Raw genomic sequence first — 24,962 nt, 5'->3', positions numbered from 1 at the left:
CCTCCCCCGACCTCCAGTCCTGTCCCTACACCCAAACACTACCCTGCAAGACACCCCAACACTACCCTAAACCCTAAAACACTACCCTACACTAACATCACAACACTACCCAAAACCCTAAAACACTACCCCCTGCACAACCCTCCCCCGACCCCCAGTCCGCTCCCTACACTACAACACTACCGTGCACGACACCCCAACACTACCCTAAAACACTACCCTACACTACACAAACACCACAACACTACACTAAACCCTAAAACACTAACCCCTGCAGAACCCTACCCCGACCCCGAGTCCTGTCCCTACACCCAAACACTACACTACACAACACCACAACACTACCCTTAAACCTAAAACACTACCCCCTGCACAACCCTCCCCCGACCTCCAGTCCTGTCCCTACACCCAAACACTACCCTGCACGACACCCCAACACTACCCTAAACCCTAAAACACTACCCTACACTACACTAACACCACAACACTACCCTAAACCCTAAAAAACTACCCCCTGCACGACCCTCACCCTTCCCCCGTCAGCTCCGTACACTGCAACACTACCCTACACGACACCCCAACACTACCCTAAACCCTAAAACACTACCCTACACTACACAAACACCAAAACACTACACTAAACCCTAAAACACTACCCCCTGCACAACCCTCCCCCGACCCCCAGTCCGCTCCCTACACTACAACACTACCGTGCACGACACCCCAACACTACCCTAAAACACTACCCTACACTACACAAACACCACAACACTACACTAAACCCTAAAACACTAACCCCTGCAGAACCCTACCCCGACCCCGAGTCCTGTCCCTACACCCAAACACTACCCTGCACGACACCCTAACACTACCCTAAACCCTAAAATACTACCCTACACTACACTAACACCACAACACTACCCTAAACCCTAAAAAACTACCCCCTGCACGACCCTCACCCTTCCCCCGTCAGCTCCGTACACTGCAACACTACCCTACACGACACCCCAACACTACCCTAAACCCTAAAACACTACCCTACACTACACAAACACCACAACACTACACTAAACCCTAAAACACTACCCCCTGCACAACCCTCCCCCGACCCCCAGTCCTGTCCCTACACTCAAACACTCCCCTGCACGACCCCCCCCACACTACCCTAAACCCCAAAACAAACACAACACTACCCTTAATCCTAAAAGACTAACCTCTGCATGACCCTCCCCCTAACCTAAACCCTTAAAAACAGCCCTTCTTACCTCTCTCTTCACGTGCCCTCTGTTCTCCTTCCTGCGTCGTTAGAAGGGCAGTGATCGGTGCATGTCCACAACGATGTGGTCCGCATTACAACGCATGTGTTGTTACAGTGCATGCGATGTAATAACATGCGTAGAAATGGCTACGCGTTATTACTGCACATGCGTTGTAACGCTTACGTGGTAATGATACGCGATGTAATGACCGCTTACAAATGGATGTTTACCGTGACTGCAGTTGGTTCAAATAGGCAAGATATCCTTCACCACTGGTATAGCTCAAAGCCTCACTTGTGTGTCAAAGATCAATGGTGTTTCATAGGACGATGTAGTTCTATTGATGTTCAACTTGCTAGCTGCTCTGGTTGTAACCTATGGAAGGCAATAACATAATCTACTGGTAGAAAAAAAACTAAAGGAGCGCATACAGTGTTCGTGTTGCCAGATATCACTAATCTGAAGAGGATAAAGTGTCCCAATGATAATGCTGAGGAGACATAATCAGCGTTCTAGCTCTTTTACTGTGGCCATACTCTTTCTTTTGTCCTATCGTGTTAGGTCATCGCTGGCAGGCTCCTATTTGAAATAGTCAAGTCCTTCTGGAGTGATGATATTTCTCTGTTCCTTTATTCAGTGCTACTCCCTTTGAAGGTCTTCTGAGTGCATATCCTTCTTGAATCTCCTATGTTTGTGACTAGACCTGTAATCCCTTGGACTGGTAGAGGAAGCAAGTGGTAAGTGGATAGCGACAGGAAACTCAGGCACACCTTGTAGAGGGTGCAACATTTCTATAATGGTTGGGTGAGTGTGGTCATGCCATCCTTTGTGACAGGAATGGGGAAACGAACTTTCCACCACTGACTCTACTGGAACTGATTTTGGTGAGAGTGTCCAAATTAATTTCCAGGATCTCATACTAGCCTGAATTTGAGCTGTTGATCTTAAAGGCATTTTCAGCAGAGTACTGATCAACTTAAACAGCTTTGTTCTCTAGAAACAGCTTGATGGAAAGGATTGTATAACGGAACCACGCATGCTATTGCCATGCATGCCTTTACAATGCGGTCATTACAACGCATGTGTTTACCACGCATGCCTTTATCATGACATTTTTTATCATGCATATGCCTTTACCACGCATGCCTTTCCCACAAAAGTGTAAGTATTTTACAGGTAAGTATAAACCCTTTATATATATATATATATATATATATATATATATATATATATATATATATATATATATATATATATATATATATATATATATATATATATATATATATATATACACATAAACACAAATTGTCCTGTAGCAGCGGGAGCGCAGATTTAGTGGGTGCCCGCATTGAGACCAGAGCTGTGTCTCGTAAATATTCCACACAAAAGAAAATATCGCTCTAGTCTCCAAACCGGACTCAGCTCTTCTAATTTTAAACTTAAGTTTAAACTCACTGCAGAATGATCTGATAGATGCGCCCCTATGTGTTCTACGCTTGTAACTCGCTCTTTCAACCTAGTGTCTACCAGAAAAAAATCTATCCGAGAATTATGTTTATATTTTTTATTATAAAAAGTAAATCCTAACTGCTGTGCTGCTTTAAATCTCCAAATAGCACAAAGCCCTAGCTGGACCATAACTGATTTTACCTTAGCAGTCATTTTACTATTTACTATTGCCCTAACATTGCCAGTTCTATCCAACTTGCCATCTAATACTGTATTGAAGTCTCCTGCCATGATAATCTGACCTGAAAATTCCAGTAACTCCAATTCAATTTTTTCTAAAACTGTAGGATCGTCCACATTCGGGCCATAATAACCGGCTACTACAAGCGCTTCACCCGACAGTCGTAATTTACAAATCACCCATCTTCCTCTACTGTCTACTGAATTATTTTCGACAACTATGTCGGCTCCTTTTCTAATCAAAATAGCCACCCCCTTTGTAACCAAATCTTGGGATGTAAAAATAGCATTTGCAATCCATTTTTGTTGGGTACTAAATATCTCTTTACTTTCCTTTTGTGTTAAATGTGTCTCTTGCAAGATGATAACCTGAGCTGGTGAATATTCTAAATATTTCAAAATTAGTAATCTCCTTGATTTAACCCGGAGGCCATTCACATTCCATGTAAGGAACCTTAGCTCCTTATTAATAATCCTGCTCATCATGCACTGCCCAAATTTTCCTTCTAATTATGTTACAGCAAGACAGCTCATGAGGAATATTTTTTTTTTCTCCCTTAACCCTCTCCCTCCCCTCCCCTCACAAACATTTCCCTCCCCGGAAAACCCAACCATAACTCCCATGGCCTAGGCCAGTGGATGTCACAGTGGTGATGTCTCTTACTACAATTTTATTTATACATGGTCAGTATTCTACTTCTATCCATCGCGAGTAACATCCAGAAAGGCGTCTACCTCGTCAACTGTACGAAATGTATACATCTTATTGTGCCACATTACTTTTAAAAAAGCGGGAAATTTTAGCTGGGCCGTGGCTCCTATTTCTCTTAAGGGTATCAACCGTTTTCCCATCTCCCATTGCCTATTTGCTGTGGCTGGAGACAAATCCGACCTAATGTCTACTGATATTCCTTCTATCATTATAAACTTTTTCTTAAGAGCAAGTGACAGAATTTTTTCCTTTAGCGAATATGTCGCAAAATTAATCAGAATTTTCCTTGGCTTAGCACGGTCTGGATTCAACCTAAAAGGATCGCGATGTACTCGCTGAATATCTCGGTTCAGCATTTCCTCAGTTTCAACTAGTGATAATTCTTTCTTCAACAGCTGTACTACAAAGCTCTTTATATCCGCACCCTCTTTTCCCTCTGGAAGTTTAAGAATTTTTAGGTTGTTGCGCCTTTGCATGTTTTCCAACCTTTCTACTCTTTCATCCAATTCTCTGTCCTTGGAGTATAATGTCTCTATCTCTTTGCGATTATCCAGAACTCTTCCCTGTACAACTTTCATCTCTGATTCCATCTCTCCTGTACGTATAGTTAGTTTGTCAATCTTGTCTTCTAACAATGTACATGTGGCGCTTATGCGCTCCTGATTCCTTTTGGAGGCTTCAAAACCTAGATGAATGTCTTGTTCCAATTTCCTTAACAGCTCTATAACAGACACATCTGTTGAAGCAAATCTCTCTTGCTGACTTGAGCCAAATTCCTCTGAGGGAATCAACGTTTTTCCACTAATCAGAGTTTCGTCTTGCTTTGTGAATATGTCCTCTCTCGCATTCTCTCTCAGCTCAGCAGAGACCACAGTTAAACTTTCCACTAATGAGTCTGGTGAAGTGGATGGAAATCTCTGCTCGATGGATGCCTCTGCGTCCACACTGATAACTTCCCCCTTATCTGCCTCCATCACTGTTTCCAGAACCTGGAAGGGGTTTGGTGTTAAGAGGGTTGACCAGTCCTGTTCCTGTTCCCGTTCCTCTTCTATAGAACTCAGTGAATGATCAGCTGCCTCATCTAACTCAGCCCCCTCGCCAACCCTGTGTTGAGATTGAGAGATAGAATCAGGTTTCAGCACCAGGACTTTTGGGACTGGCTTAAAATATGAATTAAGCGAAGGAGTTATTGGGGCCTTGAATCCAGCTTTTTCTTTTTTTTGCCTCTTTTTTCTTCCTTTCTTTGAAGGGGAGTCCTTAGTTTTGTAAGAAGCGGGCTTAAGAGTAGCCTCTTCTTTTGTTGCACCCTTTTTAGCACCCTTCTTAAACTCTAATGAATAGGAAATCAAGCCTCCTTGAGTTTTATCAGAATTAATTAGCCCCACCAAACCACCCTGTCCCTCCAGTCTGTTGCTCCTCAATTGGTATCTTGTTTTACCCCCCTCTTCCAGCCCTTTGCTTACTTGCTCAGTACCGGTGTCCTTAACTTGCTGTTTGGCTTCCTCGCCAGCTTTAGGCTTGGGCTCAATGCAGGTACTGCTGCTCCCCTGCAAAACAGCAGGGGGAGTGTTCGTTAGGGCTTCCACACCTCGTCCTCTCCCTCCACTTGTTGGCGTTCCTATTTTCGCCAGCACTCGGCGTCCCCTGCTGACTCCTTGCGCCGCTCCCTCCCAGCTCCCAGCCGGCAAATGACGCGACTCCGCCCCCTCACTCTCGGCGGTTAGCAAAGCCGAGTTCTCCGCCATCCGCTGCAGGTATCCACAGACCAACCGACAAACGACCTCCAGACTCGCTCAATAGCTCGTTTTTTGGGAGCTCAACAGTCCCGCGTGCACCAAGGTATGTGCGCCCTCCAAAATTGTTAGCAACTGACCGCCGATCTCACTTTGACATCACCACCGCTCCGGACATCCGCGACCCGCTTCCTAGCCGGCCGCCATGTTTTCCCCGTCCTCCAAGATCAATTTTAGCTGATGAAGAAGTTTTAGAAACTCTTAAAGAGGAGATACAAGTTTTTCTAGACGTAAATGTGGGGACAGCTAAGGAAGATATAGTTTGGGAAACTTGCAAAGCATTCATGAGAGGGAGAATGGGAGCCCTGGGTGCAAAAAAGCGAAGACTGTATTACAGCTTAGTTTCAAACTTAGAAAAAGAGATTCGAGATTGTGAAACTAGTCGAATTCCCTTGGGAGGTAGCATTCCAGAGGGTCCATGGGAGAAAAAGCTCTTAGATTTAAAGGTTTAACTCACCGCAGTACTTACTCAAAGAGTCAAAGAAAGATGGGAAGCTAGTCAGTTGGCACACTTTTCTTACGGAGAGGGATGTGGCAAGTTATTAGCATGAAAGCCAAGAAGGATGCTATACGGAATCAAATTAAAGAGATTAAGAATCCGGGCACAGGTCAAGTCATAACAGAAAGGAAACAAATTGTAGAAGCGTTTCAGGAATATTTTGCGAATGTCTACACAGAGGACCTTTGTCCAGATAAGGTTGAGATTGAGAGCTGGTTACCCCTAATAAAACCACTTGCAGCGGAGGATATGTTGGAGTTAAATAAGGAAATTACTCAAGAAGAGGTGATGAAAGTGATTAAGGAAAGCAAAAGAGGAAAAGCCCCTGGGCCAGACGGCCTTCCAGCAGAAGTATACAAAGCTTTAGGGAATACAATGGTCCCCACACTATGTCATCTCTATAATACATTTTTTAGAGGGGAAGTAACAATTCCAAGCTCATGGAACGAGGCAACTATTGTCCTAATACTTAAACCAGGGAAATCTCCAAAAAATATGGATGCGTATAGGCCGATCTCACTCTTAAATTGTGACTACAAATTTTTCTCTAAAATCCTAGCTGACAGGCTCGGTAAAATCATTCATAAACTGATTCATGAAGATCAAAGGGGTTTTATTAAGATGAGATACTTAAAAGAACTCACCTACTCTTTGATAGGCATGATAGACTTAGCCTCCAAGTATGAATACCCCTTGGCAGTGATCGCGTTAGACGCTGCCAAGGCCTTTGATCGAGTTAATTTCGTGTACTTAAAAACACTTCTGCATTATCTCAACCTAGGAGACAAATTTACGCAATCTATTTTTTCTCTGTATTGTGCACCGACATCACGAGTATTGGTAAACGGAGTTCTCACACTTCCTATTAGAGTAATGCGGGGCACCCGACAAGGATGCCCCTTATCACCCTTGCTCTTTAACATATATATAGAGCCTCTTGCATGTAAAATCAGAGCTTCAGAAGAGATACCCCCCTTTGTTGTGATGGACTGGTCAAAGAAACTTGGACTATATGCAGATGATATTATTGTTTATTCTTCTAATTTAGTTGGCTCTTTGGAAAATCTAGTTAAGACAACAAAGGATTTTGGTAGGATCTCTGGATATCAGTTAAACCAAGATAAAACTGAAATAATGACTTGGAATCTTAATACGGGAGGGGTAAAAACTACAGCAGTAATGAGATATCTTGGGATTAGGGTTACCCAAAAAATTGAAGATTTGGCAAAAACTAACTTGGACAGAGTGAAAAAAGAGGTTGGTGACACGCTAAAAGGCTGGATGAACTTACCCCTGTCATTATATGGAAGAGCTAACCTTGTAAAAATGGTGATTGTACCTAAAATTACTTTCTTGTTTGAGACTATTCCGTTGGGTTTTAAAAAGGAATGGCTGGTTAAGTTACAGAGTATGATAACATCATTCATTTGGGCGTCAAAGGCCTCTCGAATCTCATGGAAGAAAATAAGGAGGAGAGTAAATAAGGGAGGGTTGGCGGCTCCAGATATACAAATTTATGCATGGGCTTTTTGTTTAAAAAACTGCAGGATGTTGTTTGGTACCCTTCTTAGTTCTCAGATCGGCGGACTATTTGGAATAATGTTGAAAAGGTCAGGATACCATGAGTTTGGTTTTTTGTATAAGTTTGCAGACCCTAAATTTTTCAAAAAGGTGAGACTCAAGACTTTGAGAGACTTGGCCGAGATATGGTATAAAATCAGGAAAATATCTAAACTCCCCTATTTCAGCCATATGGCTCCAATATGGGAATCTCCTGGAGCTCCTTCCTGGACAAAAGACGCGCTAGCATTATATCTGAAAAAGGAACCTGCTTTGCAAAGGTGGAAAGATTTGTTTCAAGATGGCAATTTAATTTCTTGGGGTTTTTGCCAGCAAATGTGGGGTCCAGTTTTTTCAAAATACAAATACTTACAGATTCAAAGCTGGGCAAATCACGTGGAATCAGACATCAGAACAGAAAATGACTTCGAGTTAAAATTGGAGACAGGGGCTTTTAAGAAGGAAGTAGCTTTCTGGTACTGGCAAATACTAGAAATGGAGGATGGACCATTCGATCTACCAGAGACCCTGTGGAAGGATAGCTTGCCAAGGATCGCGACAGAAGACCAATGGCAAGTAACTATGTGCATGCTATACAGAAATGTTAAACCTGCAAATCTAAGGCGAAACCTTTTATTTACCATTCACAGGGCATATTGGTCTCCGTATAGACTTTCTAAATTTAAAGATGGAGGGATTGTCGGATGTCCAAAATGTAAAGCTCCAAATGTCGATGACTTACACATGTTTGTATCTTGCCCAAATATCAATCAATTCTGGATTGACGTAAGTAATTCTCTCTCGAAATCTCTGAACCAATGCATTGAGTTAAGCCCTGAATTAATTATTACTGGGAGATATGATTTACAAAATAGATTTTTGAATAATAATGTTAGACTTACTTTTTATGCCATGTTGCTAGCACATCGAGAGATATGTAAACTATGGGTCTCACCACTTAGTCCTATTTTAATGGATTGGATTTTGGCCATGAGGTACATGGCTAAGCTTGATATGTTAGACCGCTCTAAAGAAATAGAGGATTTTGGATACCCTTCCTGTTAAATTTTGGTTGAATTACATTTATGTTAAAGTCCGATGATTAAGCCCGTGCCTGTCTCGCTGGTATATGGACTACCCCAGGACGATAAATAGAGATGGTGGAGGACACACATGTTGGGTCAGGTGGCCAAGAAGGACAGTTTAGAGGAAGGCCAGACTTAAGAATATGTGTTGTCTACGCCCCATTACTCTAATCCAGCCTAAGAGACAAAAACAGCCCAGTGGTGGATTAGAAAGAAGTTGTGGGCGGCAAGACGGCAAATGAGGATAAAAAAAAATAAAAAAATAAATATATATATATATATCGCGGCACACTTCTTGGTTTCTTAAGCAGTTGTTTTATTGTCAGAACGTGACAAAAATCTCCTAGGCGTGCCGAACCGTAGTTCCTGTTCACGGCACGTAGTGAACCATAAAAAGGTTGCTTAGTGCGTTGTGAATAAAAACACTGCACTTACGATTTGTCTTCTCTTTCTTTTTCCATGATTGTTAATTATTCTTGTGGTATTCTTCATACCGATTACTTCCTTAAGTCTGGGACCCCTCTGTCCGTAACAATTACTCACCCATGTCCCTTTGACTTTATTCTTAACACACGTTGAGACCAGGGCAGTGTCTCGTAAATATTCCACACAAAAGAAAATATCGCGGCACACTTCTTGGTTTCTTAAGCAGTTAATTTATTGTCAGAACGTGACAAAAAGCTCCTAGGCGTTTCAAACCGTAGTTCCTGTTCACGGCACGTAGTTCCTGTTCACGGTTGGGGAATATATATATATTCCCCAACCACTTCAAAGAAGTCTGGCCGCACTCAAAAGTGAGGTTCAGCAAATGATTTTATTGTACAATTCACCAGATCATGTTCGCAGGGTTTAGGCAGGTACCCTATGCGTTTCGGTCTCACATAGATCTTTCTCATAGGTAATTGTCACAGTTAGACAAACTCTGAATTAAAATGAACAGCTTGATTGCATCACTTCATGTTACATTGCCTGTTGCATTGTGATATGTAGTGCTTTAAGATAATTATAAAGTGTGAAGTGCAAGATCAATTCATAATTAATACGGCGGTAAACCCTGTATCTGAGATCTTGCTTGTTGCATTTATGGCAAGACGGGTCCATTATTAAAAGACCGATTTTGTAAGTATGAGATATATCAAATCTGTTCCATGTCTACACAATTCCTTTCTGGTTTTATTTCTCACCTGCCATCATATGTTTTGAAAGAGTGCAATGCAATCATGATTTGTATCGATAGTTATAGCCCTTAATGGGGTCAATTATATTCACTGGAAAAGCAAAGGTTACAGGATTTATTATAGTTTGGAAATAAAATTTATAAAAAATTTGAAATTCAATAAAAAAATAAAATGTTACAGGGACGTTATAGTAAGACTCAGATTTCACTTGTATGTTATCAGTGAAAACTCAGCAGTTATAGTTACCTGAGCTAACTAGAACTTACGTCCCCGCAATGCTCTGCTTATGAGCTCACATATTACATCACTCATGAAATGGTCAGTGACATCTCCGATGACATCACTGATGACATCTCAAATGACATCACTGATGACATCATCCAGTGCTTGTAAGTGTTTTCCAAATGTTTATGAGTGTTAAACATATATAGTAAGGTACTACAAAAGTTAAATTACTATACTTTGTGCACTTCTAGTATGTGATACTATTTTTAACATATATTATGTGACTAGCTGTGTGTATCGTGTGAGAGTGGATTTCTCATGGCTGTAAAGATGTGTGAGTGGGCATGTGAGTGGCTTTATGGGTAAAAAGGTGGGTGTTGGAGTACCTGTATGGGTGAATATGTGGGTGTGTGAGTAACTGTATGGGTGTGGCTGGCTTTATTGGTGAGTGAGTTGCTGTGTAAGTGACTATGGGTGAGTGAGTGAGTGGGATTGTGAGTAGGTGTATGGGTAAGAGAATAGCTGTTTAAGTGGGTGTTTAGTTAACTGAGTAGGTGTGAGAGTGGCTGTATTGGAGAGTGGTTCGTTGGGTGAGTGAGTAGACATGTGAGTGCTTGTATGGACGTGTGAATGGGTAAGTAAGTGGTTTTTTGGGTGGCTCTGTGTGAGTGAGTGAGTGAGTGAGTGGGATTGTGAGTAGGTGTATGGGTAAGAGAATAGCTGTTTAAGTGGGTGTTTAGTTAACTGAGTAGGTGTGAGATTGGCTGTATTGGAGAGTGGCTCGTTGGGTGAGTGAGTAGACATGTGAGTGCTTGTATGGACATGTGAATGGGTAAATAAGTGGTTGTGTGGGTGGGTCTGTTGAGTTGTTGTGTGGGTGGCTCTGTTGAGAGGCTGTGTGGGTGAGAGGCTGGGTATGTGAGTAGGTATATTGGTGAGTGAGTGGGAGTGGCTGTAAGGTGAGCGAATGACTGAGTGGCTGTGTAAGTAGGTGTATGGGTAAGTGAGTGGCTGTGTGAGTGGCTCTGTGAATGAGTACATGAGTGTGAGAGTGGTTGTATGGGGGTCAGTGGGTATATGAGAGGTTGTGTGGAGGTGTGATTGGGTGTGTGAGGGGTTCGTTGGATGTCATCAGTGATGTCATTTGAGATGCATCAATGATGTCACCGACCATGTCATGGGTGATGCAATGTATGAGGTCGTAGGAGATGCATTGTGGGGGCGTAAGTTATAGTTAGCTCAGGTAACTAACTGCTGAATTTCACTGGTTTTGTATGAGTGAAATCTGAGTCTAACTATAAAGTCCCTGAAACCTTGGTTTTTTATTGAATGTCTAAAGTTTTTTAAATTCTATTTCTTAACTAGAAAGTCTCTGTAATCTTTGTTTTTTTCAGTGAATTTCTAAGATTTTTTTAATGTATTTCCTTACTCTAACATCACTGTAACCTTTTTTTGTTTTGAGTGAATTTCTAAGGTTTTTAAAACATTTTATTTCCTAACTATAGCATGTAACCTTTGAGAGTGAGTGTTTGAGTGAGTGCATGAGTGTCTCAGTGGGTGTGTGAGTGAGTGTGTGAGTATCTCAATGGGTGTGTAAATGTGTGACTGCCTGAGTGGGTCTGGTAGTGGGTGCATAAGTGTCTCACTGGGGGTGTGTGTGTGTGTGTATATGAGTGTCTGAGTTGGTCTGCGAGTGGGTGTGTACGTGTCTGAGTGGGTTTCTGAGTAGGTGCATTAGTGTCTGAGTGGGTTTGTGAGTGGGTGAGAGTGTCTGAGTGGGTTTGAGAGTGCCTCCATGAGTGTGTGAGTCAGTCTATGAGAGAGTGCATGAGTCTCTGAGTAGGTTTATGAGTGGGTGTGAGAGAGTAGGAGTCGTTCTGTAAGTAGGTGCATAAGTGTCTGAGTGGGTTTGTGAGTGCGTATGATAGTATCTGTCTGTATCTGACTGTCTGTGCGTTGGTGCATGAGTGTCTGAGTGGGTCTATAAGTGCTTGTCTCAGAAGGTCTGTGAGTGGGTGTGTAAGTGGGTGCGTGAGTATCTGAGTGGGTCTATGACAGGATGCATGAGTGTCTGAGTGGATCTGTGAGTGGGTACTTAAGTGTCTGAGCGGGTGTCTGAGTGGGTGCATGAGTGTCTGAGTGGGTCTGTAAGTGGGTGAGAGTGTCTGAGTGAGTTTGTGAATGCCTCTATGAGTGTGTGAGTCAGTCTGTGAGTGAGTGCATGTGTCTGAGTGGGTCTATGAGTGTGTGTGTGAGAGTGTTCGAGTAGGTGTGTGCGTGGGTGTGTGAAAGGATCTGTGAGTGGGTGTGTGTGTGTCTGAGTGGGTCTGTGAGTGGGTATGTGAGTACCTGAGTGTGTGAGTGGATATCTAAGTATCAGTGTGGGTGTGTCAGTAGCCGTGTGAGTGATTGGAACACAACAGACCCGCACCTGCCCCTTTATCCAACAAGAGTCCACAGTTTTGCCCGAAATATTTACCCAAGTGGAGTATTTTCTACTGGTTAAATACTAAGTGCAGCCCCCATCCTTTATTAAATTAAGCCCTAGGGAGGTGGTGGTCTCCAGGACTAAAAAGAGTCTTAGCAGGGGAGCATGTGCGCCCCCCTCCTTTTTTTCCTCGATGCTCATCTACCCCCTTGATCTGGTCCATCCGGGGGCTATACTGTAAACAAGCGTGGGAGACCAAACTTGTTTTTGTTTTTGCCATAAATGTGTGATTCCGTCATGATTTTCGTTGCGAATATTGTTTTCGTAAATGTTTTTTCGCCCTGGCCACCAGGCCTAGGGGATCAGGGTATTCCTACCCTGCCCCCATGTCTTTATTTTGGTACATTTTTCTAAAATCCCAAGATGGCTGCCAACACTTCCTGGTTGAAGTATTGGCAGCCAATCAGATCTCTGCATGAGCTCGGGAGGATTCGCGAAGGGGTCGCGTCCCTAGATATACACATTTGTTTTTCTTTTAATAACCCTAAAACTACTGAACCGATTTACACCAAAAAACAAAGAAGATGCTTTCTGGACCATTGTCTAGCTTTCTGCCGAATTTTGTGTAATTCCGTTCAGCGGTTTGGACTGTAGCCCTGTCTAAAATTCCTATGGGAATTAAGATGGGAAACACACATCAGTAGGTAATAAATCAATATATATATATGTATATTTAGTGGGTGACCGAGAGCCCTACTCCGACCCACTCGTGAGCGTGACTGGTGATATACCGGAATCTTGGTTTCATATATATATATATATATATATATATATATATATATATATATTCACTGAAAAAACCATAGGTTTCACACCAGCTATAGTTAGCAGGAAGTTTTACTCGCATAAAACCATTGAAATTCCCACGTTATAGTTAGTTGGACTCACTATAACTTGCGCGTGCAATGCACTGCTGATGACGTCACATATTACATCACTCATGACATGGTCAGTGACATCACTCATGACATCACTGATGACACCATCCAGTAAATGTGTGTCTTTCTGAAAAATACATTTGTTTTATATATGTGTATTTAAAAGTTGATGGAAGAATAAATGTTTAAATAAGTGTCTAAATGGATGTTTTTTTTAATAAAAATTGATTAGTTAACTGGCTTATTAAGTGTTTCTTAGTGAATACATATATTAGTGAGTAATGTTTAAATATTTATATATATGTATTAGTGTTTCACTTTGTGTATACGTGGCTGCATGGGTTGGTGAGTAGGTACATGTGTAGGTATATGGGTTATTAGATGTTTTTGTAGTATCAGTATGAGTGTTTGTATGGTTTGGTGGGGGTATTACTTATCACATAGATGCATGAATGACTAACTCTCTCTTTGTATGTGTTTTGAAGACAGCATATGTGCAGGACTGTATGGGTGGATGAGTGTGTATATGTGTGTGTTAGTGAGTGAATGACTGTCTCACTAGTGTCTTTATCAGTAACGACATATGTTTTAATCTAGTATACCCCATACAACCAACCAATACCCCATACAAGCCCAAGTCACACATTGTATGGGAGTTTTTTTCACTCCCAGAGGGAAAGAAAAAAGTGAATGCGGACAAGGTAACTTGCCTAATCTGTAAGTAACAACTCTCAAGGGGCAACCCAAACAAAAAGTATTCCTTTGGTAACAATACCATGATTCGACATATGATCTGTAAGCACCCTAACAACTATTCTCGTGCAGAACTCAGGGAACTGGCCAGTAACCCCCCCCCAGTCATCAAGGACCACCTCCCAAAGAAACTAACCCACTTCATCCGGATCAGAAACATCAGAGATGATGCCTTGTATTCAGCAACGATTTGCTGATTTTAAAATCACTTGTACTGCATGTGGCAAGCTTATCGCCTATGGTGAAAAGAGCGTAAAGCTCATCGTCCTTGCAGGTGACAATCACAAGTGCCCCAAAAAGAAGTAATTTTTTTGTTTTTTTGTTTTTTGCTCCAGTTGAGCCAGTTTCTATTCCCTTTTTTTGTTTCTCCCCCTAAAAAAAATACAAAAAAAATATAAAACTGTTTTGAAAAGCCAAAAAAAGTACAAAATGTTCAAAAAACATTAAAAAAATATAAAACAACAAAAAGAAGAAAAAAAACAGTTCTTTTCAGAACTACCTCCAATTTATTAAAAAAAGGCTTCATTTTTAAAAAACTCTGTCATTCTTTTTTTCTCATGGTACGCTCCCCGGTCCGCTCCCCGGTGCGCATACCGGGCGCTCCCCCGCGCCCTTTTATAGCCCCCACATCAAACCTAGGGGGTCAGGGGGGTCTACCCTGCCCCCTTATGGTCATTTCCCCCTTTGTTTTGGCCACCTCTTGTGTCTCGATCCTACCGAGACACAAGATGGCGGCCGCTCCGGACTGTTTCGAATGTTTACAGACACCCGAAAGCCAATCAGCTTTCGTGCGCAAGTCGCGGGTCGCGCCCGGGGCGCTCCCCGGTGCGCGTACCGGGGCGCTGCCATAGATATATATATTTTTTTGAACCTAAATTACTCAAAATTCACTGGAGCACATATCTTGAGACATAGCAAAGGCACATTGGGCTACCAGTCCCTACAATTTTGCCAAGTTTGGTGCAAATCCATTCAGACGTTCAGGCTAAAAGTGAGTTCAACCGCCCTATGGAAATTAACATGGGGAAAACACGTTTTGGGACCCCCCTTTTATCTCGGCCCGCTTGACGAATCCCCCCGAAACTTTCAAGGAAGGACCGGAGTTCCGCGAGGCAAATTTGAATACGTTTTCAGGCAGATTCGTCAACCGGCGCCAAAGTTATTCCAAATAGATTTTTGAGATTTTGCATTGAAAAAAATCCTAACTATAACTACCTACTGGCGACCGCCAGTAGGTAATATATACATATATATTGTTACTTTATTTAACTGTGTTTCTGATTGATTTTTTGGTGACTCGCAATACTGTGAACACTGAGTGATTTTCACCGAGAATTGGTTGTGGAAATCAAAACACTGGTACCATCGGCATAATGTCATCTGTATATATCGTTATATAAATGAAATATTGTGTATGACTATGTTGAGAGGAGATATTTTCTCCCCAAGAGTAGCTTTAAATGTATATATTGAAATGAGCTGATTAACCGTTTAAAGATGGCCGCCGTGAAAGTAATGAATGAATTACATGGTGTACCGTTTTCTATTGCAATGTTTATGTTTTGCCGAGAACACGTGACTTAGAGTTAATCACGGTTTCTGATTTAAACACGATTGTAACACAGTGTCAATCTACACTGACGAAGGCGGCAACGCCGAAACGCGTTTGTGGATTGATTTGCTGAAGGTTTTTGCTGAATAAAAAACGCGACGAACCTACGCCGTATTGGCTTGGAGTGCTCTCATTTTGGGAAAACCCAGGACTTGGGGGTTTTAGCGTTGTGGAATACGTAACGCACTCCACCGTGCGAGAGAGGCACCCGTGGTCGAGTGGAGCGGCGGTGGGTGGAACCTGCGTGCCGTAAAATTGGATTACCGTCTGGCCCCGCTGGAACAGTGTGCGAGGAGCACAACTTGGAGAAGCAGCAGCATTCCGTGACGACCGATCGTGAGGTAACTCGGCGATTGGGGAATCCTGGAACGGGTGAGTGGACTGCGCTAACATTACTTCTAAGATAACCCGGCAGACCACGCACAGCCTGAGCGAAAGGCAGAGCCACGTACAGAATAATTGAACCTTGCAGTTCAGGAAATGTTCACAGATAGTGAAAGGGAGCAAGCGGCAGACTCTCTGTTTATTCCCCAAACTGGGGCACGGAAAAAAGTCACTCCATTGCAGACAACTTCACCCGACACGCTCACTAAGCTATTTGCCACTCTTGAAAAAACTTATGAGCGAGAAATTCGCAAGTGGTGGGAGGCCACCAGTCTACAAAAGTATTTGGAGGTTGGGCGAGTTCCGAGGGGACTAAGAATTTTATTGGTCCCTTCATATGAAAAACCCAACAATGAACTTTTGAGAGAGTGGTCCGAATTTATGAATGATGTCATGCAAGGGATGCTCAAATTGCTGGTAAAACATGCTTGGAATGACAGGACCAAGCTACAAGAAGAAATAAAGGCAATTGAAGCTAAGATTGGCGAAGACAAAGATACCAAAAAATGCGAGGAGCTACGAGAACAAATGAAAAAAAGGCTGATTGATTATGAAAACACGATTAAATTGAGAAAACAATCTAAGTTTATCCGCGACGAAAAGGATTACGGGAATGGGAGAATATTAACATTCGCACGAAAGTACGACGCCCCAAGGAAAACACTGCAACAGGAGAAACTCAGAAACAGAACCCCTGTTAGCAGTGAGGAGTCCGAAATCTCTGAGGACGAGTCAGTCCGAGCAAGAACCACAGGGGAATCTAGAGGTGCAGAAGGGGGTGGTGACGACCTAACTGCGAGAGCGGACACCCCAGAGGACGATCCTTTTTTCAAGGAGTACGAAGTAATCAGAGGATTAAGACAGCGACCCGCGGCAACCACTCACCCACCCAAAACACCAAAAGGAAAACGAGGAGGGGGAGGCGGGGGCGCCCAAGGAAGATCTACCCCGGTAGTCACAAGGAGTACTCGAGGGAAGGCCTGGAAATAAACGTGATGGATACTAAAGAGAATACAATAATCAATCTGTCGGAGAGAGAATTGACTCCGAAGGAAGAAGAATTGTTAAAACTCGGCCTAACCTTCAGTCCGACTCCGGCATTTGATTACACACAGACACGAATAGATCTTTTTAGATTTACTAGAAAGTTAAAATTGCATAAGATACATACCCTCAACCCCAAAGCTGATGATGGAACCAACACTGAAGAGACTGATCCCTTAGCGATAATAACAAGCAGAGACCTTCAGACAATTGCAGTGGCACAAACGATGATTGGAGTGAGCCACTCGCAAGATTGGGACATCCAACCCACACAGACTTTGGAGGAATGTGGAATCGCGCAACAGGGCTGTAAGAGTGGAATGACCATTAAATCCAAAACTAATCCAAGGACACCGCATGATGGAATAGATACTTTCCATGAAGTAGTCATTGAAGAATTGAAACATCTCCAAATAGGCAGTTTTAATCATGAGAGAAGAAACTTGAGCAAGGAGGAATGGGCTGTGATTCAAAACCTGAAAGAAGATGAGAATGTCATTATAAAACCCAGTGATAAAGGGGGGAACATTGTCATCATAAAGCGTAGTCAATATGAGGATGAGGCCCTGTCCCAATTAAATAACAAAGAACATTACATGGAGATAAAGAGGACAAAATATACGGAAAGCATCAAAGCCTTTAATGACCTGATTGAGAAATGGAAAGATAAAGGAATCCTTGATTTTAGAGACTGGAAAAACCTGAAGTGCGATTTCCCCCAAATTGCCACATTCTATCACCTACCAAAGGTGCACAAGAGTAAGATTTGGCCACCTGGAAGACCTATCGTGTCTGCCAAAGACAGTTTATTGGAGAAGACCTCGAGCTATATCGATAGCTTCATTGCCCCATTCGTGAAGGACTTAAGTTCGTATCTTAAGGATACGAAGGACTTTTTGAGAATAATACAGAATGTGACATGGGAAGAGGATATGATCCTAATAACATTGGACATTGCCAGCCTATATACATCCATTAAACATGAAGATGGCCTTATGGCAATGAAAAGCTTCCTAGAACTTAGACCTATCAAGTATCGAAGCCATAATACAATGTTATTGGAACTCACAGACTTTTGTTTGAGAAATAACATTTTTTTGTTTGCAGGTAAACTGTATTTACAACTGCAGGGGACCGCGATGGGCACGTGCTTCGCCCCCAGCTACGCGAACCTTTTCGTGGGCTGGTGGGAGAAGCACGTGGCCTGGGCGGGGACAAATGACAGGTGGATGGACCATATTGTTCTGTGGACCCGTTACATCGATGATTTATTTTTGGTGTGGCGGGGACCACAGAAGGAGGCTGAGAAGTACATCTCTGAACTGAATAAAAACAATCTGAATCTCAGCTTCACGAGCAATATAAGTAGAAGTGAGGTTTTCTACTTAGACCTTCGGGTCTATGTGGAAAATGATAGAATACAAACCGCTGTCTATAGAAAGCCTACAGCGGGCAATACAATATTGCACTCACGCAGTTACCATCCCCGTAGTGTCATTAACAATATCCCCCTGGGAGAGTTTTTGCGAATAAAACGCAATTGCTCAACCCCACAGGAGTTTGTGAGAGCCAAGGAACAGTCTAAAAATAGATTTTCTCAGAGAGGCTATGGAAGAGGAATTCTAAAATAAGCAGAAATGAGGAGTGATTAAGTAGAAAGGAAAGAACTGCTAATTGACAAACTCAGGCCCTCAGACACTAAGATCAGACTGATTACCGATTTTTCGGAAAAATCTCCAGAAGTCTTCAATATAATGCGCAAGAATTGGAAGATTCTGAAATCAGATTCTGTAATCGGAAAGTCTATATCTGACTACCCTCTGATCACTTACAGAAAGGGGAACTCTTTCAAAGATCACCTTGTAAATAGTCACTACGAAAAGAAAAGAAAGAGAAAAATAACTGTTTCAGGCTTCTTTCCTTGCATGAAGTGCAAGGCCTGTAAAAATTCCCACAAAGTCAAGGAATATCACATTCCAGGAAGGAAGAAGAAAGGTAAAATAACCAAGCTGGTGAATTGTAACTCAGATTACACTGTCTATTGTCTGTCATGTCCCTGTGGGAAGAGGTATATAGGGAGTACAGTGAAACCCACCAAACTTAGGGTCCTAGAACACATGAGGGCTATCTCCTCAAAGGATCCAAACTACCCAGTAGCTCGTCATTTCGAGCAGGCACATGACAGCAATAGCAATTTACTGACTTATTTCATCTTGGACCAACTAGTCAGGACAGAAAGAGGGGGTAACTGGATAAAAAGATTAAGAACACTAGAATCAAGATTCATTATCCAGCTACAGACCAAGACCCCGGGAGGGCTGAATAATGAAGAGGAGATGTGGACTCACATCTAAGCAATGCCTCTCTGCCTCACTGTCCTCTGATATGTCTTTTCTGAACAACCTGGAATAGTGATCATGTATATAGTTCCTGTATATAGACAGAGAAGTCTGACCTGTCACCAGAAATATAACTCTGATCAGTTATCATCATAATATCATTTACTCTATTTACAGTGACAATCGAAATAATGATTTTCCGAATATTGAGAAATATATCATTTTGCCCATTCAGGGCTAGATTGTAAATACTTTATTTAACTGTGTTTCTGATTGATTTTTTGGTGACTCGCAATACTGTGAACACTGAGTGATTTTCACCGAGAATTGGTTGTGGAAATCAAAACACTGGTACCATCGGCATAATGTCATCTGTATATATCGTTATATAAATGAAATATTGTGTATGACTATGTTGAGAGGAGATATTTTCTCCCCAAGAGTAGCTTTAAATGTATATATTGAAATGAGCTGATTAACCGTTTAAAGATGGCCGCCGTGAAAGTAATGAATTAATTACATGGTGTACCGTTTTCTATTGCAATGTTTATGTTTTGCCGAGAACACGTGACTTAGAGTGAATCACGGTTTCTGATTTAAACACGATTGTAACACAGTGTCAATCTACACTGACGAAGGCGGCAACGCCGAAACGCGTTTGTGGATTGATTTGCTGAAGGTTTTTGCTGAATAAAAAACGTGACGAACCTACGCCGTATTGGCTTGGAGTGCTCTCATTTTGGGAAAACCCAGGACTTGGGGGTTTTAGCGTTGTGGAATATATATATATATATATATACATAATGCACACACATACATATGCATATATATATGTGTGTGTGTGTGTGTATATTTACATATTTACACACGCACACATATATATGTGGTTTAGGGTGGGTATGGGTTCAGAGGTTGTGGGTTAGTGAGTTGATATGGGGATATATATATATATATATATATATATATATATATATATATATATATATATATATATATATATATATATTCACTAAAAAAACAAAGGTTAAAGTAACGTTATAGTAAGGTGAAATGTTCAGTAACAACATAATATTTTAAACTCCGCCGGCAGAGTGTGTGGAGATTTGCCACTCTGCTTGGAACGTGGAGTCCGGCAAAAACTCCACCAACCACGGCGCAGCGGACTTCACAGGCGCACTCACTCCTAGACTTCATCCCCCAAGAGTAGTGTGCCAGGAGGCGCATTTCCAAAGTGGTTGAGAAAGGGGGCAGGGCCCCAGACGAAGTCTGAGCAATTCTACTGTGGGGGAAACACTTGTGGCAACAACATGGGTTATTGGCCCCCCCAACCACCATCAGCAGCCAAAGCGACTTCATCCCCCAACCAGTTGTGCACCAGGAGGCGCATTTGCCGAGTGGTGAGAAAGGGTGCGAGGCCTCCAACGAGGTCTGAGCAATCCCGCTGTGGGGGTACTTACTTGTGGCAACAATAGGGATTCTTGGCCCTCAAGAACCCTCAGCATCCAAGGGGACTTTATGCCCCAACAGTAATGCGCCAGGAGGCGCGTTTGCAGAGTGGTGGACAAAGGGGGTGGGGCCTCTGATGAGCTGTCTTAGGATTTGCGGTTCCAAAGGGGACAGGGTTGTGCTTTTATGGGTCCCTCTAGGACTCCTCTAACATATTATTCAATTTGCACAGACTTTTTCAGCCCTGTGAACCGTTTCCCGACAAACAATATGGCAGACACAACTTTTCTGTGAAGGTGTAGCCAGCCAATCAGGACTTTGATTTGGCGGAGTGATCCGCGGATCCTCTGCGGGCTGATCCACTGAGGAACCGCTTCCCTATATATACAAATTTGTTTTTCTGTTAATATCTCAAAAACTACTGAATGGACTTACACCAAATCACAAAAAGAACAATCTGCGGACTAAGATCTACCTTCCTGCCACATTTGGTGTAATTCCATCCAGCAGTTCAGGCTGTAGTTGCGTTCAAATCTCCTATGAGAATTAACATGGGGAAAACAAGCTTTGGGAGTACCCCCCTCCCTCCTTTTTTTGGACCCCGCTTGACGAGCCACCCCAAAACTTTCCAGTCAGCAGCTGAAATGAGCGTCACATTTCGGGGAGAAATTTCATGAGGGTTCGTAACCCGGCAACAAAGTTATAAGCAAATGAAAAACAACTTTTTTAATAGAAATCAAGTTCTAACTATGACTACCTAAGAAATACTTATATTTTCGTTGTAAAGACATGCTTGATAAAGGCCCGCAGGGCTCTTCGCTTTCACCACTTCTCTTTAATCTTTACATCCACCCCCTCATCTCGGAGCTCCAACAAAAATCTGTCACTATCCTCAACTACGCGGACGACCTTCAGCTTATCTTCAGCATCGACCCCTCCCCCTCCTCCATACAAAATGTCCACTCTGTCATGAACTTCATTAGCTACTGGATGAACCTGAATCAGCTTAAACTTAATCCTGATAAAACTGAGTTAGTTCTCACCGGTCCCCATGGTAACCCCTGGAATTCTTCCTTTTGGCCACCCTCACTTGGCCCCTCTCCTTCCCCTGTTGATACTGTTAGGAGCCTAGGTATTACCATCTGCAAGGACCTCTCTATGAGGGCACAAGTTAACTCAGTAATATCCACCTGTTTCTACCACCTGCGCCGTATCCGTAAAATCAGTAGACTCCTCTCTCACGAAGCTCTTGTACAGGTCATCCTGGGGCTTGTCATTTCTCGCATTGATTATGCGAACACCCTATATGTGGGCATACCAGTATCTCAATCCAAACGCCTTCAACTTATCCAGAATCAGGCAGCCAGGTTGGTCTATGGTCTGCCAAGATCTACGCACACCAAGCCCCTTTTAAAGAATCTTCATTGGCTCCCAGTTGCTCAGCGCAGCCTCTTCAAACTCGGCTGCCTGATTCACAAAGCTCTTTCCTCCCAGGGACCTTCTTTTATTTCCTCTCTCTTGCACCGCTACGTTCCCCAGTGTGATCTCCGCTCCTCCAACCACAATCTTCTCACCCCCTGTTCCTTTAGGCGTAAAAAATATGGAGGCCTGCGATTCTCCATTCAGGCCCCTAGCTTTTGGAACTCCCTTCCCCCCGCACTCCGCCTCCTCCCATCCTATGTCCATTTTAGAAAATCTTTGAAAACCTGGCTTTTTTCGTTAGCTTACAACTAGCTCACCCGATCTGCACTGGATAGCCCTCCCACCCCAGCGCCAAGAAACCGTAGGTGAACGTGCGCTTTACAAGTCCCATTTATCACATCATATCATATCATATCATATTCACTGTGAAAGTTAGGGTGCTGTAAGCATGCGTGGTATAGATGCATGCATTGTAAAGCTGTGTGGTAAAGGCATGCGTGGTTCCGACCGTGTTGTAAAGACTGTTTCCCGATGGCATGATGTGTCTGATGTTGGAGAGGACACCTGTAAAATCCTGAACATCAACAACCTCACAGTCACTAGCACTAAAATTAGTCTGGTTGGTGTAAGACTGATTCTCCCCAGGACTAAAGAAATTAATTCATGGTCCCTCAACCTGAAGGAAGAACCAGAATAGGAAGGAACTTTGCCCACCTCTCCCAACTAAGCCCTGAAGACATCTCCTTTATCCCACAGTCTCCTAAATGGTATGCCAACACACATTTTACACCTTTTAAGAATGTGATAGTAAGGGAGGTATATGACACAAATATCTATATTACATTATTTATTTTCGTAAAAAAAGAGGACATCGTTTACTGAGCAATCACAGATGGAGTAAAACACTTCGACCAAACCAGGATAAAATAAGACTCCTACCCTCACAAATTGTCTTAAAAACTCAAGCCACCATCTTAAGATGTCAAGTGACACTTCAAACATCCTGTAAAAACAGAGTTTCCACCCAAACGTAGCCTCTAAGTTCAGTTGCTGTGTTCTGGGATACAGTCTCTGTTATCCGTAAAAAAAACAGATGACTGGCTCGGCAGAGCCTAATAGGGCAGGGCTATTTCTGGAATTCTTAACATGGCAGTGTTCACTTCAGCAATGGGCTTTTGATAGGAGCAGAAGTCCTATCTTTAGTTATCCTGTTGAAAATGCTTCTTGACAATGGTGACCAAATGTATTTTGCCCTCATATACGTATGAAAATATTGTCCACTAGAAGCATAGTTTCTTCATTTAAATGATTATGCTCTGGGTTCCTAAACATGCACAGAATTATCCTAGTGTTTATGAATATTAGGAAGAACCCCATAATGGAGAAGCACAAATCAATTTGGCCAGTGCTTACAAGTTGCTTTATCCGCATCTGGTCTTTGAGCCTTTCAGCACTTGCTTTGTGTCTGTTTCCTGCTGGCTTCTGTGAAACTTACCTTCAAAAATATCCTGCTTTGAAATCATGGGTAGCTTGACCCTGATATTGTAGTCGGGGAGCTTTCCTTCAATACTTGCATGGAACTGCAAAACAATAAAGAATTATCAGACGGCAGCTGGGGGTGCCGGGACTAATATTATAAACATGCAGGGCACTCTATCCTCTAGCCTCAGTCACATAATCCTACACCTCAGCAACCCTCTCAATTCTCTGTCTGCCCCTTAAAGCATCCCACCACAGCACATTGTTAGTGGGCTCTGGATTGCACTTCGTCCCCCGGGCACTCACGTCTTCCTCCTCCATCTTCTTTAGCAACTCCTGAATGTCCTTGTCTTCCAACTCTTCCAGAAGCTTCATCATCTTCTCCTCTGTGGCTGAGAGGAGGTCCAGCACATATTCTTCAGAGTCCACCGAAGGTGCCAGTGCTGGGGCGCGGCTCTTTGTCTATAGGAGAAATGTAAGTCATGAATTACACAATGGATAGCATATCAGTGGTGATGGATCTCTCTGGCATGGGATTCTCTGAGGCTGGGCTTCTAAGGAGTGTCTCTGGGGGGATAGATATCCCATGAGTAGAATTTCTGAGGTATAAACCTGGGGAAGTGATGGATAACCTACGATTGTTTCTAAGGAACATCTCTTACCTTAATAAACAACCATTTATTTTGGTTTCTGAAGCAAACTGCTGTGGTGATCTTGATGGGTTTATTCTTGAGGTGTCTCTCCTTCTGATAGCACTCCCTAGCGATGTGATACTGTGGAGTACCTCTGGTGTGGGCGACCCCTGAGGTTGGGTTTCTACGGGGTATCTTATGGTGAAAGATCTTCCTGAGTTCCAGTTTCAGAAGAATATCTGTGGATGAATGAGGATGGATCTCGAGGGGTACAGTTCTAATGTGATGGAGCTTAGTGATGCTTGCTATCTGGTGAATTTCTTTGAGCTGCGAATGGATCTTGTTTTTGGGTCTCTGAGGAGTGCCTCCAGAATGGATCTCCATGAAACTATCTCTAAGTGACAGATCACCTTGTGGTTGAGTTTCTGAGGACTATTAATGTTAAGGGTTGCGTTTCATTAGAGCATACTTGAGTGGCTGGA

At 42.7% G+C, this 24,962-nt stretch overlaps 1 protein-coding gene across 1 annotated transcript in view; it reads right to left on the bottom strand.

Annotated features, from left to right (window-relative positions):
• ODAD3 (outer dynein arm docking complex subunit 3) overlaps positions 1 to 24,962 on the bottom strand; it is a 177,985-nt gene that overhangs the window by 8,824 nt on the left and 144,199 nt on the right. Inside the window, exons 12-13 of the mRNA XM_086962741.1 lie at positions 24,155 to 24,310; positions 23,865 to 23,949 (exon numbers count right to left, since the gene is read on the bottom strand). Coding sequence (XP_086818867.1) covers positions 23,865 to 23,949; positions 24,155 to 24,310 — 241 coding nt within the window. The remainder of the gene's footprint in view (positions 1 to 23,864; positions 23,950 to 24,154; positions 24,311 to 24,962) is intronic.

The sequence above is a fragment of the Lissotriton vulgaris genome, chromosome 1_1 (assembly GCF_964263255.1).
Source record: "Lissotriton vulgaris chromosome 1_1, aLisVul1.2, whole genome shotgun sequence".
Classification (NCBI taxonomy): domain Eukaryota; kingdom Metazoa; phylum Chordata; class Amphibia; order Caudata; family Salamandridae; genus Lissotriton; species Lissotriton vulgaris.
The sequence above is the reverse complement of the archived record's forward strand: the minus strand, read 5'-3'. Positions and strand labels throughout refer to the sequence as shown.